Here is a 17,033-nt window from a genome sequence, read left to right as displayed (position 1 = left end):
ACAACACATCGGTGAGCAGAGCTCACGCTATCAGGCCATTGGCCAATCCTCGGCTGCTGGTTGGAGCGCTGGCTGAGAGAGGATAGTATGATATGATGTCACTGGAAAGGTGTCTATAGACCCTTTTCTGTGTTTGCACACATTGCCACACGAGGGCGATGCGCGTAAATTGAAGGCAGAACAAGGGGAAGTTCTTATAGGACACAGGGGAAAGAGCCTATATTTACATGTTGCTTATGAGTGCATTTCATACTACTTTTTGCTATAATTTGATTTTAAGCCTTGTATGAATGTCTTGCTTGTGTCATCATTGCAAATCAACTACATTATACTTAAAAAAAGCACTTCAACTTCAACCAGTAAAATGGCTCTATGGCTAGCTTTTGCTACAGCCTATGTCAAAGAGCGTTAGCATTCTAGCTAACAACATCTGCATCCAAAATAGTTATTTTACAAAGATCACAACCAAATAATCTTAGCGACTGTTCAAGCAAGAATCAAAACTTCGTTGTAAGCGTATGAGAATCCCAAAAGGTTATTTTATTTATAAGTAATACAAACGTAAATGTTGGCTATGTTGAATGCGCGCAGAGATGGCGATGCCTTTCTTACTGTCAGTGTGTCATATGCTGGAAAGGGGTCTATCGGTCTACAATGTTACACTACGGAGGAAGTTACCAAACCGGTTCGCAGTCAGGACTCTTTGCCAGACATAGGAAATAACGCTGTTATGGATTGTGTTACATACCGGTATTTTGCCTTGGGGTGATTATGTAGATAAATTGGATTGTGAGGATATCAATACAAACATGTATTTTATTTCTGAGGGCATCCTAGTTTATGTTGGGGAGCCTTATTAAATATTGCATAACGTTTTTTTGAAAGTCTTTTTTTGCCAAGACCCCTACTAGGACATTTTTAATGTTACTCTAACATTAGAAGCTAAGTAGCAACACTATATATATATATTTATGTTAATAACTATAATAGTAATGCTAAGCACTGACACAATAGGGTTTGCTTCTTTGTATTCAACTCCAGTATGAAAAACTCTACCAATCGATCAGTGATCAATTAATTAATTCCTTCATTAATTCAATATTTGAAATGCCATATAATTTATTCTCCATTAAATTCATATTTCTGGTTTTTACCATTGATGGCCTCACAATCGAATCATGTCAACATTACAGGAGTGTGCATTAAAATAGTCCACATTCACAAGACTCATCCACTGATTAATTATTTATACTATAACTGTAATAGTAGTTAGTCACATGAAACTATAACACTGTGTATGAATACGATTATGAAAGGTCTGGATGGACACTATAACTCTCAGGACAAGGGGTGTCATGGTCAAACAAGACTTCACCACATGTCTTCACAGGTAGTGGTTAAAGACTGTTTCAAATTTCTCCTGATGTGACTTTGGGCTGCTCATTTTGCTTGACAAAGTCCTGAGAATAAACAACAAAAATTGCCATTAACATTATACTGATTTGGTAGCATTGAATCAACAGTGTTGTTACAAACACATGAGTGCTGTAGAGATGGTACTACATTGTTATTCCACTAGTGACCTCACCTCCAACTCCTCCAATGAGGCGCTGACATCCTCTACTTTCTGACCAATCCCATGGCTGAAGCTCATGTAGCGCTCCTGTCAGAAGACAGTGATGTTGTGTGGGAAAGCTTATATAGTTTGAGCATAGCTAGCTAATACGTAAACATACTTTAGCACAGATAGTACATTTTGTCTCCTTGCAATGCCAACATACCTGGTAAAAGAAGGTTAAGTCCATTAATAAATTAATTTACATATTGTCTTAGTACCTTGACCATCCCAGAGATTAAGTGAATACGTGAACGAATTAATCAATGAAAATGATTCCTCATTACCTTGACCATGCTGGTGATAACTCCTTCCTCTATGATCCTGACCGCGTTCCTCAGGCCGCGTGCGAAGGCGTCCATGGCTCCGACGTGGGCTATGAACAGGTCCTCCAAGTCCGTGGACTCCCTACGCACCTTAGCATCGAAGTTCAGACCCCCCGGCTGCAGACCACCCTGTTCTATCACAGTCTGGGGAGGATAAAACAATGCATTTTAATATGCTCTTTCTTCTGACGTCCTGATATATGATAGGTATCATCATAAAATAACTGTTTATTAGTAATTGTGTGTGTGTGCATACATTATCTCCTATGTCATCTTCATGATCATGGTGGTGTTCCTGATGTCCATGGGGAACTGGTCTGTGTCCCAGCCCAGGTCAGGAGAACCCAGTTCTCTGCTGCCAATGACTGGAACGAACTACAAAAATATCTGAAACTGGAAACACTTATCTCCCTCACCAGCTGTCAGAGTAGCTCACAGATCACTGCACCTGTACATAGCCCAAACAACTACCTCTTCCCCTACTGTATTTATTGATTTTGCTCCTTTGCACCCCAGTATTTCTACTTTGCACACTCATCTACTGTCAAATATACCATTCCAGTGTTTTAATTGCTATATTGCATTTACTTCCCCACCATGGCCTATTTATTGCCTTTACCTCCCTTATCTCACCTTATGTGCTCACATTGTATATAGACTTATTTTTCTACTGTATGTTTGTTTTACTCCATGTGTAACTCTGTCAACTAGCCTACCTGGTTAAATAAAGGTGAAATAATAAATAAATAAATAAAAAACCTGTGTTGGAGTCCACAAAGCCCAGCATGCCAAACCTACACACCAGAACAACAGGCTTATTAGGTTAACTGGACTGGAACATCCAGATTACCAGAAATGACGTCAACCACCCAGTCCAAAAAAGACCACTAGGCCCTACCCCCTATGCACTTCTGAAAGGTGTAAAAAAAATATGGTGAAAATTATAACTCCCCTATCATTACATCTACCCTATCAGAGGGCAAGGTGGCGCATTAACATATTGATTCGACCTATCCAATCTCTCCAGACCTACACAAGTCCATCGAGGTAGAGAGCAGGTGATAGGGGGTCGGTTTGGGAAACGTGAAAGTCAACATGGCGACTTACACAGAGGCCATGACGACGTCGTGTTCATAGGAATGCCCAGCCAGAGTGGTGTGGTTGGGTTCGATGTTCAGTTTGAAATGGCTGTCCAGGTCATAATGCTTCAGGAAGCCTATGACACTCATTGCATCTATAAAAAGGTGAAACGGCAACATGTACAAAGAGATCTAAGATGGAAATTAAAGGCATCAGAGATTTTCTACCATCTAATTGTTAGATGTGGTTAGTATTGCAGATAAACTGACTCTTGAGGGCCTCCATAGTTCAACAGTAACCACATAGTAGAACCTTACAATGTGTACATTATGTTAATGTTGTGTTATACACCTAAAAGCCTTACCATAGTCGTACTGATGTTTGCATGGCTCTTTAGGCTTGGGTTCAATGAGGAACTGGCACTTCAACCCTATCTTCTCCTTGTACTCTGACATACAATAACACAATCAGGTTATCATCTTGGCTACATCCAATCCTTTCTTCAAAAACATGGCAGTCAGGGTTGGCCGCTGCTCCATTCATGTACCTATGGTATTGGCAATAAATAAAAATTCATTAAAAATAAATGTAGGCTCTAAGTCGAATGGCATAGAGATGGCGTCATCGTGAAATCTGGACAATTAGACATAAATATTGTGAAAAACAATGCATATAGCCAATAATATACCATATATTCTCTATTATACAGCCTACAACAGATTATCATCTCTTCCAATTTGAAGAGTGAAAATAACCTTTGGAGTGTAAAAATGACTAAGGTTGGTGAGGAAAGCTGACTTTGAGTGAGCGAAGAGATTGCAGGTGACCCACAGCACCTTCACCCCAGTCCTATTCTGCAGCTGCAGGGCCAGGTCTGTCATCTCATCCAGGTTGCTGTTGGAGTCCTCCAGAGTGCTTCCCTCAGGGGACATGTCCCTATACAACAGGATGGAGGGTAACAGAGATCAGTTAGTATACAATGACCATGGGTGAGAGAACAAACATCTTGGACAGGTGCTACTTCTTTAAGGCATAAATGGCCACTCTATCCATGTCTCTACCAACAACCAAGAAGAGGAATTGATTTGATACTGTAGGAACAATGTGACAATACCTGTCATGAAAGGTGTAGTACTTCACCTGAAAAGAACATACACATGAATAAATATGGTTTCTGTATATTTTTTAAAAGCTGTACATTCTAAAATACAAAGTTTTAAAGGTACAGTATTTGGGTGGAAGCTCACTCACACCAAGTTTGGTGAAGAACTCAAAGGCTGCATGGAGGTAAAGGAGGTAGAGTCTCAGTGTGCAACAGGAAGACAACAGACACTTCCATGACACCTGACACACACAGCCCTTCTTTCAAGTTAGCCACACCTACTTCTTCTGCATTGTAGTGTTGGAAACACAAGACGTCTCGAGCTCCAGCATTGGGTACATATGGAATCTTCGGAATACCTGTGTGATACATTAATCTCGGTTAACCCAGAACTAACTCGAACAGTGCTTGATTTGGGAAGGAGCCCCCCCCCCCTCCAGTGAACACGCTCAAATCTTCATTGCTGCGACTTGCTTGCTAGTTGAGATTTCTGATCACATAGGCTGCATTTAATTTACATTTTTATGTCGGGGGGGGGGGGGGGGGGGGGGGGCACTTGTAATGTCTAGAGTCAAATACTTTCTAGAGAACAAACTTCACGTCAGGCAATCGAAATGAACAATTAATGTATGTGTTATATTATACATAGAGGAGGAAGTAAAATGTAGGCAAGCAATAAACATTTCACAACAACTACTAGTCAAATAATGGGAGAGATTACGAATTTTGACAGAGATGTATTTATTAACTAATATACTAAACAAATAGCCAAACCGAAAACTGCAGACATTACAAGTGCCTCCCCCGCGATCAAACCGCCATAAAATATTTAAATGAAACGCAGCCTAACGTGATCATTGAGAGCTTCCTTGAAGAACACAAATAAAACATGCTTTCTGCTACTAATATCAGTGAAATGTAGGCTAAACTGACAACGGAGTGAAGAGCAGAAATCTCAACTAGCAAGCAAGTCGCAGCAATGAAGAATTGAGTGTGTGTGCGTTCACGCGAAGGGGGAGATGTTATGCACAATACCGTCACCTATTTAAGTTAAAATCAAGCAAAAATAAAACATTGCCTTGGAAAATCGGGTTCCCCTGCTAATATTGCAGAAACTTCACATTTATAATGTATCTAACTGCAATGCACGACGAAAAACAATTTCAGTTATTGTTTTGTGAATGAATGGAACTTCCAATCTCAGCTCTTGTTTGCAGGGTTCTTAGTGGTCAATTGCCACTGACTTAAAGCCTATATTGAGGAAGAAGTGTGCAATAATTGAAGCAAAGAATGATTACCAGCAAATAATGTTTCCGTAGCCATGTCAAATACGTTTAAGAACTTCAGATCATCTCTGAGTTTTCCCCTTGAAGTTCCACTTCGTCTTGATCTAAAATATGAAACACAATCTTCACATCTACCACAAGGTGTCTCTGGTTTCCAGCAGAACACTAACCGTTTTAGATTTTTATCAAAATAGTAATTTATGGTCCCGTTTGACAGCATCAAACCGCCTTTCAAAACCTACAAACTAGTCAGCTCTATCACCGTCTTCTTTGGTCAACGATAAATGTCATTCCCAAACTCCGTGGTAGACTTTGGATCTGATAGGCTAATCTATACATTGCAACATTATAGCAGTCATTCACATTGTACGACCTCTTTAGGGCCCAATTTACTATAGTTCTAGTCTTCAGTAGCAAGATTATGAAGACAACCAGGCCTATGACTGAGTGAATCTCGAAAGGGCATGTTATAAATCAGGGTAAACAAGATTATATAACAATGTGCAAACAAACATTTAAGTGGGCCATACTATTATGCAGCCAGGGCATGTTCAATATCTAATGTTTATTTCAATTACAATGGATCTTTTACAAAATATCTGATGCAGAAACATCAACGAAAAAAAAGTAGAAAAGACAGGAGCCACCATATACAAAATTCCATAAATACATATTTACATACATTATAGTAGTAGTAGTAGTATATAGAATCCAACAGAAATTTGGTCTGGAATTCCAGGTGGAAACTATCTGTCAGCAGCAGAAAATATTTCTATGTGCACCTTTGAAGCCCTATATCATTGGGTACTTCCAAAATGGCACCCTATTCCCATTATAGTGCACACCTTTGACCAGGGACTGGTCAAAAGTAGCATACTATGTAGGGAATAGGGTGCCATTTTGGATGTACACATTTTTCTCCCAGTATCTAATACAGTGCACAATGCAGTTTCCACAGCACAATGCTTCCACAGCACATTATGAAACAATGTTTTGCATTGGTTAAGGATATTTTCCTATGTTACATACAGTCGTTCTTTTCATTAACAACACACATTTTTGCATAATATAATGGAAGGCAAAACAAATACCAGGCACTGTAGGATGGAGGCACTTGTGCACCTACTGTAACAAGACTGGTTTGGCATTGTGACATTTGGCACATGAAGGTGGTAGACAGTGGTCCTGTACTGTATGTGTGTGTGAGATGTTGGGAATCTGGGTACTAGTCAGTTTTCAATTCTGTCAATTCAATAACATTATTTAAAATTCGATGATTTGGAAATTACCCCATTCTTTTCAATTAAGTGTTTTCATTAATTAATTAAAATCAGTTCCTGAATTGACAATGGATCCATTCCCAGACCGTGGTGAGAAGAAGGAGCAGTCTTTCTTTGTGACTTGGTGGGACTGAGTTCTGGCTGTATGTCTGTCTGTGTGAGCTCTTTCGTCTTCCTCCTCTTCTTTTTGCCTCGGCAGGGCTTGCACAGGCAGCACAGGATGCAGGGTGAAGCCAGCAGGAGGAGAGGAGAGGCCACCAGCACGATGACACTGACGCCAACCAGGATGCCCACCACCTGCCAAGAGGACAGGGTTCACACACACGCATGCACAAATGCACACACACACACACACAGGGTGTTTAGCAGGAGGCCAATAAATGTGAATGTCACATACTTAATGGCAGGCCAATTACTGTTGTTTCAGGCATACAAGAAAACTTGATATAGCAAAACACAGATTTCCTGGTTTACTGGAGTGTAAAATGAGAAGAGTCACCTCACCTGTGTTCTGTTCCACATGACGGAGGCTCGGGAGTGGCCCAGCTTGTTCCTGCATGGCCCCTTATCATAGTGCCTCAGAAATATATCACCCTAAACATATAACAACAGTTATCATAGTGCCTCAGAAATATATCACCTTAACATATAACAACAGTTATCATAGTAGCTCAGAAATATATCACCTTAACATAGAGGAATACAGTATCACCATTAACATACAACATGTAGGTTCAGACTTATTGAAGCATTTATAACTGTATGTGGACTTACATCCAGGTTCTGCAGACAGTACCAACAGAAGGTGTGTTTGCAGCTCTTACACAGCATCTGGGCACAGCCTTGGTTCCTCTCGATGTACACACCACACATGGGGCACTGCTTGATGGGCATATCAGAGTCACTGCATGACCGGCCCCCAGCATGAAGGCTGGGGACAGGTGGATGAGGGGTGGAGAGGTGGGGGCGAGGTTGAGAGGTGGTGGGGGAGGTGAGGGAGAGTGGGTTCAGATAGAGAATTAGAATAAGAATGTTAATAATGTCTATATATTATAGTGTAAATGTAATTATATGGTGTTAGCAGGGTTAAACCATGGGAGCTGAGGCACAGACTGGCCTCTATATTTAGCACTAATGTTAATTGGCGGCTTAACTTAATTTATTTGGGAGAAGAAACTATGAGGGAACCAGTTGACTGAATACCATGGTAAGAAGGGATTGAATTAACTGCATTGTATTACTAAATGGACCAATAGTGTTAATCCCCCACAACAACATCAAACTGGCATTCTGTCTCTCATTCTTTGGGGCTCAAATCTAAGATTTTAGAATACTTTCTGGTCTTGTCTGTTGTTATACTTTAGTTTATTAAATCCATCGACTCAAGGACATTTTCTCCAGTACGAGGCACTTCGCGTTGTCAAAGCAACAGAAATGGATTCACTGACTGACTCCCCTACTCCTCCCCTTTGGCAGGGACACAATGGCATTCCATTAAGCTTTACTCCACACCTTCCAATAACAAACACACACACACACACACACACACACACACACACACACACACACACACACACACACACACACACACACACACACACACACACACACACACATTGAAGAGTGGAAGGGGTGGAATACTGTATGCAGCATAGAAAGAGAGACACCAATGGAATTTCTGAGGAACACACTGAGCACACTGTCTGTGGCACACCAGAAATGGCCAAAAGGCCAAGACAACTGTCAACTACTGCTTCAATCAGCATTCATCAGTTTTTCTGTGACAATATTATTTCCACCAAGGCGCTCTGACTGTGACTGACTGACCTGCTCTCTGAGGCAGATGATGATGTCATAGGCTGGTGCTCGGGGCAGGCGTGCCCGTCCTGCCATGGCCCTCTACAGCCAGAGCAGAAGACGGTGTGGCAGGCTGGACAGGGAACGGACGTAGGCTGGCCCTCTGAGCTGGGCCCGACGCTGCAGACAGCCTGGCACTCCAGCACCGGGCACCATGCTCTACTAGGGTCCAGCTGCACCCCTGAAACATAACAAACCAATGATGAACATAAACACATATGTATGTACATATATACAGGTAACTGACAAAATAAAGGAAACACTAGTAAATGAGGGATATAAAGTATATTGAAAGCAGGTTGTTCCACGCAGGTGTGGTTCCTGAGTTAATTAAACTCGTAACATTCCATCATGCCCAGTTGACCATTATTTTGGTTACCATGGCTCGAAGAGATCTCAGTGACTTTGAAAGAGGGGTCTGAAAGGATTATTTTCTCTGAAAAATAAGAACCTAACAGAATGATACCCAAAGCAAGGTATTAGATATAGAGGGTAGAGGATCCTAGATACGGGTGCCTTCAGAAAGTATTCACACCCCTTGACTTGTTCTACCTTTTGTTGTGTTACTGCCTGCATTTAAAATTAGTTAAATTGAGATTTTGTGTCACTGGCCTCCACACCCCAAAGTATATTATAAAAAATACAAAAAAATTTGTACAAATTAATAAAAAATGAAAAGCTGAAATGTCTTGCATCAATAAGTATTCAACCCATTTGTTATGGCAAGCCTAAATGAGTTCAGGAGTAAAAATGTGCTTAATAAGTCACATAATAAGTTGCATGGACTCACTCTGTGTGCAATAATAGTGTTTACCATGGTTTTTGAATGACTACCTCATATCTGTATCCTACACATACAATTATCTGTAAGGTCCCTCTGTCGAGCAGTGAATTGGTAAAAAAATGTGTTTAAAAAAATCTGACATTGAATATCACTTTGAGCATGGTGAAGTTATTAATTACACTTTCGATGGTGCATCAATACACCCAGATCTACAAAGATACAGGCTCCTTCCTAACTCAGTTGCCGGAGAGGAAGGAAACCGCTCAGGTATTTTACCATGAGGCCAATGATGACTTTAAAACAGTTACAGTTTAATTGTTGTGATAGGAGAAAACTGAAGATGCATCAACAACATTGTAGCCTGTATAGAATACAAATATTCCAAAACATGCATCCTGTTCGCAATAAGGCACTAAATGTGGCAAAGAAAATAACTTTATCTCCTGAATACAAAGCATTATGTTAAGGGCAAATCCAACACAACACATCACTGAATACCACTCTTCATATTTTCAATGGTGGTGGCTGCATCATGTTATGGGTATGCTTGTCATCGGCAAGGACTAGGGAGTTTTTTAGGATAACAATAAACGGAATAGAGCTAAGCACAGGCAAAATCTTAGAGAAAAACCTGGTTCAGTCTGCTTTCCAACAGACACTGAGAGACAAATTCATCTTTCAGCAGGACAATAACCTAAAACATAAGGCCAAATATACAAATATACACAACATTGGATGTTCCTGAATGGCCTATTTACAGTTTTGACTCAAATCGTCTTGACAATCTATCGCAAGACTTGAAAATGGTTGTCTAGCAATGATCACAACCAATTTGACAGAGATTGAATCATTTTAAAAAGAATAATGTGCAAATATTGTACAATCCAGGTGTGCAAAGCTCTTAGAGAACTACCCAGAAAGACTCACAGGTGTAATCGATGCCAAAGGCGATTCTAACATGTAGTGAGTCAGGGGGTTAAATACTTATGAAATCAGGATATATTAGTGTTTTTTATTTGATTTTTTACAAATGTTAGAATGTTTCTTCCACTTTGACATTACAGAGTATTTTGTGTAGATCGTTGACAAAAATTACAATTAAATCCATTTTAATCCCACCTTGTAAAAAGTCAAGGGGTGTGAATACTTTCTGAAGGAAAGTATCCTAGATGTATCCTATCCTAGATGTATCCTATCCTAGATGTATCCTATCCTAGATGTATCCTATCCTAGATGTATCCTATCCTAGATGTATCCTATCCTAGATGTATCCTATCCTAGATGTATCCTATCCTAGATGTATCCTATCCTAGATGTATCCTATCCTAGATGTACCAGGGCAGGGTTTTCAGTGGGGTTTCTAACTGTTTTCGTAACAAAGGCACATTCCATGTTATCCTTTATCAGGGTAGCACCATGATAACATGTTTTTGTGCACTTTGTTCCTAGATCCAATTTTTATGGTATTTGATTTATGACTGAACGGTGACTAATATTGGTTTCACTGTGTTGTTGCCACAAGGCAAACCAACCAACCTCAGATTCCAATTTGTTAAACCAGCCGGGACCTTTTCTACACTGTTTTCTTCTCTTCAAGCTCTTAGAACTCTTAGAATTCTTAAACTGCTATTTATAAATCGCCTTATGGTATTCTGGTAGCTTGACGAACCGTCTAGTAGTTACTAAAGTTACAAGAACCTTTCAGCTGGACTGGGACGGGGTGGGAGGGAGTCAAGATAAGGACTAGAGGGAGACCTGAAATAGCCTGGTTGCCATGACAGCCGTCACCAGTCACCTCCCCAGCATGTTAATGCTAATGAACGGTACCGTACCTCGTTCAAACTCCAGCCGCTGGTACAGCTCAACCTGATCCGCAGGGGCAAAACAGGCTATCTGCAAAACAACACAAATGAAACAGAATTGATCACGTCTGTGATTATGTCTTAAAATCAAAGGACGACCATCATGGTCCCAGATCAGTTGTGTTGCATAGCCAACTTCTATGGTCGTTGTTACAAACAGATCTGAGACCAGGCTTCAATGTAATGCATTCCACAGAAATTAAATGTATTGCATTCTACAGAAATTAAATGTATTGCGTTCCACAGAAATTAAATGTAATGCATTCCACAGAAATTAAATGTATTGCATTCTACAGAAATGCAGAAATGAACGCAGGGATAATAATTTCAAGAGAAGAGGTGTTGATTACCAAACTTCCTGACCTGACTGCAACACTACATTGGCCTGTGCTGTAGGCCATTTACCATTTACACCTGACAATGACATTCAGAGTTTCAAGGTGTGGTGACATGATTCATCTTACCCAACCCTACTAGTGGTAACAGGCAAATACATATGAGTGTAATAGTGTAACCGATGTGAAATGGCTAGCCAATTAGCGGTGGTGCGCGCTAATAGCGTTTCAATCGGTGACGTCACTCGCTCTGAGACCTGAAGTAGTGGTTCCCCTTGCTCTGCAAGGGCCGTGGCTTTTGTGGAGCGATGGGTAACGATGCTTCGAGGGTGACTGTTGATGTGTGCAGAGGGTCCCTGGTTTGAGCCCAGGTTGGGGTGAGGAGAGGGACGGAAGCTATACTGTTACATTGATGCTGTTGACCCCGATCACTGGTTGCTGCGGAAAAGGAGGAGGTCAAAAGGGGAGTGAGTGTAACGGATGTGAAATAGCTAGCTAGATAATGGTGGTACGCGCTAAATAGCGTTTCAATCGGTGACTGAACTCGCTCTGAGACCTGAAGTAGTGGTTCCCCTTGCGGCTTTTTTGTTGTTCCCCCCGCGGCTTTTGTGGAGCGATGGGTAACGATGCTTCGAGGGTGACTGTTGATGTGTGCAGAGGGTCCCTGGTTCGAGCCCAGGTTGGGGCGAGGAGAGGGAAGGAAGCTATACTGTTACAATAGCAAAGTAGCAGTGTAATAGTCAAATGGTCTAAACATTGATGTGAACCAGTGGTTCTTTGAATGTGTCCAAAATGGCACCCTATTCCCTATATAATTCCCTATGGGCCCTGGTCAAAAGTAGTGCACTATAAAGGGAATAGGGTGTCATTTGAGTAGCAGACACAATAGAACATCCAGTATAAGCCTAGTACCTCTGAGTGGAGTAGGACTCCTGTCCTCAGACAAGCCATGTCTGGACATGTGACCGGGCTGCCCCCACCCTCCCGGATGGCCAGCTGAACATACTGCTGCAGACACTGAGGGGACAGACAACCAATGACATAAACACAGATGTGAATAATATGTATGTCTATGGACAAAACCAGAGAGGAGGGCCATGTTCAGCAGCGCACAACGTTGTGACATTTTCCCAAACAAACATGCCTCTCTGTAGCCATGTAGAGTAAGGAATCACGTCAGTTCTGATCATTACATTTTTATCTACAACATTCCACAACGTTCACCTACTAAAAGTGGCCCTGGATTGATGTTGATGTTGACAGTATCTGAGATATACAGTAACTAGCACTTGAACTAGACTCGTCTCTAACAAAAGATTTGATGCTAAAGACAAAGCAGCCATAAAATGCAGTCCTGCGAGTCTGTTCATGCAAAAACCTGCCGTTTTGTTTGTCAGAAGAGTCACACCAAGGCTCACCCAGCTACTGTAGCAACAGCAGAATGCAGAATGCATGGGGTTTATTGTTGTGTTGACAGTATCTCTCTATGGCTGTGTCCCAAATGGCATCGTATTCCCTATATAGTGCACGACTTTCCAGGCCCCATGGGATGCACCCTATGTTTGACCTTGGCCTAGCAACTCAGACTGCTGCTCCGAGCTACGCCAGCAGCCAGGCAGAGATTAGCACCTGCCAGCCAACCCCACGCCAGGATATCTCACTCTCCGTATCAAGGCACGTCACCTCCACCTCAGTGCGGATGGATACAGGCTGACTGAACACCAATCAATAGAAAGTCAGCTACAGTACTGCCTGCCAGAGATAAAAGTGAAAGAGAAACTAAATGCTTTCAGGAAAACGGTGATTAAATATATATTTTTGATTCGGCAGATAGATATGTCCTGTTGTTTGAATGCTTAGTCTTGTTGAATGAAAACAAAGGGAGAATAGAAAATACAGGCATTTCCCTGCCCAGTATCAGATATTAGAAGAGAAGCTACGACAGGTTTGTGTTGTCTACCTACCGGGGTGCAGAAGACACAGTCACAGGTGTGCAGCGTGCTGGTTGCTGCTGAGGGGTGCTCACTAAGGCACAGCTTGCAGTAGACCACCAAATCAGGCTGGGTGGAGGAGGCCACTACAGCCCCGGCCTGGCCCAGAGGCTGAGCTGAACTGCTGTTGGCTATGGGGCCCTGACCCTGGCCCTGGTCTGGACTGCTGATGTTGGCCATGGGGGGAGCAGAGCGGTCAGTCAGCACTGCCTGGAAGCTTCTCTTAGCGCTTCTGCTGGAGGAAGTGTGGAGGGCTGTGCTCCATGATCTGGTGGATGGTGGAGAACAGAAGACAAGCAGTCAGCCGATAACCTCCCCAGTCCCCACATCATGTAGTTGTGTTTAAAACAGATGATAGCCTCGCCAGTCCCCACATCATCTAATGGTGTTTAAAACAGATGATAGCCTCCCCAGTCCCCACATCATCTAATGGTGTTTAAAACAGCTGATAGCCTCGCCAGTCCCCACATCATCTAGTGGTGTTTAAAATAGCTGATAGCCTCGCCTGTCTCCACATCATCTAATGGTGTTTAAAACAGCTGATAGCCTCGCCAGTCCCCACATCATCTAATGGTGTTTAAAACAGATGATAGCCTCGCCAGTCTCCACATCATATAATGGTGTTTAAAACAGCTGATAGCCTCGCCAGTCTCCACATCATATAATGGTGTTTAAAACAGCTGATAGCCTCGCCAGTCTCCACATCATATAATGGTGTTTAAAACAGCTGATAGCCTCGCCAGTCTCCACATCATCTAATGGTGTTTAAAACAGCTGATAGCCTCGCCAGTCTCCACATCATATAATGGTGTTTAAAACAGCTGATAGCCTCGCCAGTCTCCACATCATATAATGGTGTTTAAAACAGCTGATAGCCTCGCCAGTCTCCACATCATATAATGGTGTTTAAAACAGCTGATAGCCTCGCCAGTCTCCACATCATCTAATGGTGTTTAAAACAGCTGATAGCCTCGCCAGTCTCCACATCTTCTAATGGTGTTTAAAACAGCTGATAGCCTCGCCGGTCCCCACATCATATAATGGTGTTTAAAACAGCTGAGAGGATTAGAGACTAATTCCAGGTTGCTTCCCAAATAGTGCACTACTTTTAACCAGGCCCCGGACATATGATTATCACTTCCTATTAATGAACAGAGGAGCCATTACTCCCCCTCCTTCCAGCAGTATTAGTGCGTGTAGCCGTTGGTTTTACATTGGTATCTACGGTGCAACACTTCTACAGCGCAACACAAAATCATGGGTAATATCTTTGCATCTTTGCAATAGACGAACAAGAGAAGAGGTGGTATCCCTTTTACCAATAAAATGTGTCTTTCAGGTTTCGCCAGAAGGAAAATATTAATTTCAGAATTCATTGAAGAGCAGGAAACTCGGGGTGCTGTTGCCATTTGACCCATTTCACATGTTCTGGACTAATCCAGGCTAGAGAACAGGACAAAGTCTACCTAAGAGGTCTAACTGTAGCTCAGGTCATCTGGTGTTGGGCCCTGTGAAAGAGTACAAACCCAGAGCCAATATCTCTGCCCTCAAATCCAATGAGGAAAAATAAAGAATTAATTAGTAAAATAGATTTAGCACTACAGAATGAGTGGCTAAAAAGCTGTTGATTATGCATTTGTCTCTCTACAGTTTCTCATTCTCCACACAAAGTGCAGTTGCTGTTTAAATTGGCAGGCAAATTTAAACCAGCCAAATCAATAGAGCCAACATCACTGTCCTAAATTTACTGTGCTCCTCTATCTAACATTGATTTATGGCACACATGCAAAACACTGATACTTGCACTTCAATGTGCACATTTTATTTCTGCACTGTCATTCTTTCTCTCTGTCCCATAGGAGTGAAGCACTTCTGTATTGTGGTGGAAACTGGAGAGCAGGGTGAAGACATCTGACAATGCTGCCTACTTCTGTCAGTCTGTCTGTTCGTCAGAGTCAGTCTGTCAGTCTGCCTGCCTGTCAGTTCTGCACAACCATAACAGGAAGGTAGCAGTAGCAAACAGACCTGTGGTGCTAAAGATCAATGGTGCTTTATCAGTTTCCTCTATCTCTCCGCCTGGAAAGTTCCTCACCCTTTTGTTGTCTTGATGAAATATTGCAACCTGCAAAGTGATACAAATGAAGGAAAGAATCACCAATGTCACTGGAGTGTTTGGATCCAGCCATTGACACCGCAATCAGGAGTATGGGGGTCAGCTGGAGAGAACCGCTAGCTTGTAGCATACAACAACAACAAACGTTTTATATCATCATCATGATGTAGAGAAGCTTTTATTAACTAACCATAAGGCCTTTGCTTTGACTAACAGCAGCTTTCACATTATAGTGAGTTCTGTTTCTAACCATACTGTAGGCATTCTCCATGGATCAAAATCTAGGTTGAATGCCTGCCAGGGATCAAAGCCTCATTGTCCAGCACACAAGCAGAAACGGAAAACCAGCTCAGCTCGGTGAATAGTTGCCATACATACAGAGTGACTGGCTGTGTTCTGTTGGAAGGAGGCAGATGGGCCTGGGCCTATGCTCCCATACTTACAATCCTCTGTGTGTGTGTGTGTGTGTGTGTGTGTGTGTGTGTGTGTGTGTGTGTGTGTGAGTGAGTGAGAGAGAGAGAGAGAGAGAGAGAGAGAGAGAGAGAGAGAGAGAGAGAGAAAGAAAGACATTCATGTTGCTGCAGTTAATGCAGGTCTAAATGTCAAATTGTTTCTACTCCAATTCCTATGAAACTGCTGTTTAATTGAATCAAAGAAACAAACAAAACCATAATTTTTTTATTACTGTGTTACTACCAAACACTGTATTTATGTTGTTGTACAAACTACAGTAAATGGGAGTGACAACCTCTTTATGAGGGTATGCCCCTAATAAAGTATATTCTTCATCCAGAATTCATAGAGGAATAATCTGAAATATACTCATTGTTCGCATGTAGTAGACAGCAGAAGAACACAAGATGAGCTTGACTGACACAATTTCACCTTCCAATGTTGTAGCTATACTGACATAGGTCCACATTGAAATTCTGCAACATACGCACATTAAACCATTCCTTACACTGAAAATAACATTTAAATGCCACACAGATGTCACAATAAATACGGAAACACTAGAAAAAAAGACAGAGAGGGGGGGAGAGAAAGAGAGACCTACCTCCACGGTCAGGTCGCCTACTGCGTGTAGCCTACGAGCTGCTTCTGTCTAGATTAACATCCGCAGTGCTTTTACTAGGACACAGACGCATCTGTTGATACACAGTCACCTACAAAACACCTCCACTCGGGCGCCACGATATTCACACAAGCACCACCCATTTACCTCTTCCTTCCAACTGCACTAGACACACCTCGCTGCCTGGCCTACAGTCACCAACGCAATCAGTGTTGGCATGCAGTCAGTCCCGTGTTTCCAGATGGACGTGTGTGTGTGTGTGTGTGTGTGTGTGTGTATTATTGTTCCGCAAACGATGTTCTTGCTGCCCTGCCTGCTGCTTGCTTG

The 17,033-nt window shown here is 42.0% G+C and overlaps 1 protein-coding gene across 5 annotated transcripts; it reads right to left on the bottom strand.

Moving 5' to 3' along the window:
* Positions 1-5,954: 5,954 nt before the first annotated feature.
* Positions 5,955-17,033, bottom strand: LOC110511268 (E3 ubiquitin-protein ligase RNF144B). Of its 5 annotated transcripts, XM_036971013.1 has the most exons (9): positions 16,689-17,031; positions 15,544-15,640; positions 13,492-13,786; positions 12,440-12,544; positions 11,163-11,223; positions 8,517-8,727; positions 7,464-7,620; positions 7,194-7,283; positions 5,955-6,986 (listed from the first exon to the last, which is right to left on the bottom strand). In XM_036971013.1, exons 3-9 carry the CDS (start codon positions 13,696-13,698, stop codon positions 6,726-6,728), a joined length of 1,092 nt encoding a protein of 363 aa, XP_036826908.1. In that variant the 5' UTR covers positions 13,699-13,786; positions 15,544-15,640; positions 16,689-17,031; the 3' UTR covers positions 5,955-6,725. The 5 variants fall into 5 exon arrangements, with proteins under 5 accessions (XP_036826908.1, XP_036826915.1, XP_036826907.1 ...); XM_036971020.1 differs by lacking the exon at positions 15,544-15,640 and having other exon boundaries at positions 16,854-17,032; XM_036971012.1 differs by lacking the exon at positions 15,544-15,640 and having other exon boundaries at positions 16,689-17,030.

This window comes from Oncorhynchus mykiss, chromosome 3 (genome assembly GCF_013265735.2).
Source record: "Oncorhynchus mykiss isolate Arlee chromosome 3, USDA_OmykA_1.1, whole genome shotgun sequence".
In the NCBI taxonomy this organism is placed as follows: domain Eukaryota; kingdom Metazoa; phylum Chordata; class Actinopteri; order Salmoniformes; family Salmonidae; genus Oncorhynchus; species Oncorhynchus mykiss.
Note: the sequence above shows the minus strand (reverse complement) of the source record. Positions and strands in the feature narration are given on the sequence as shown.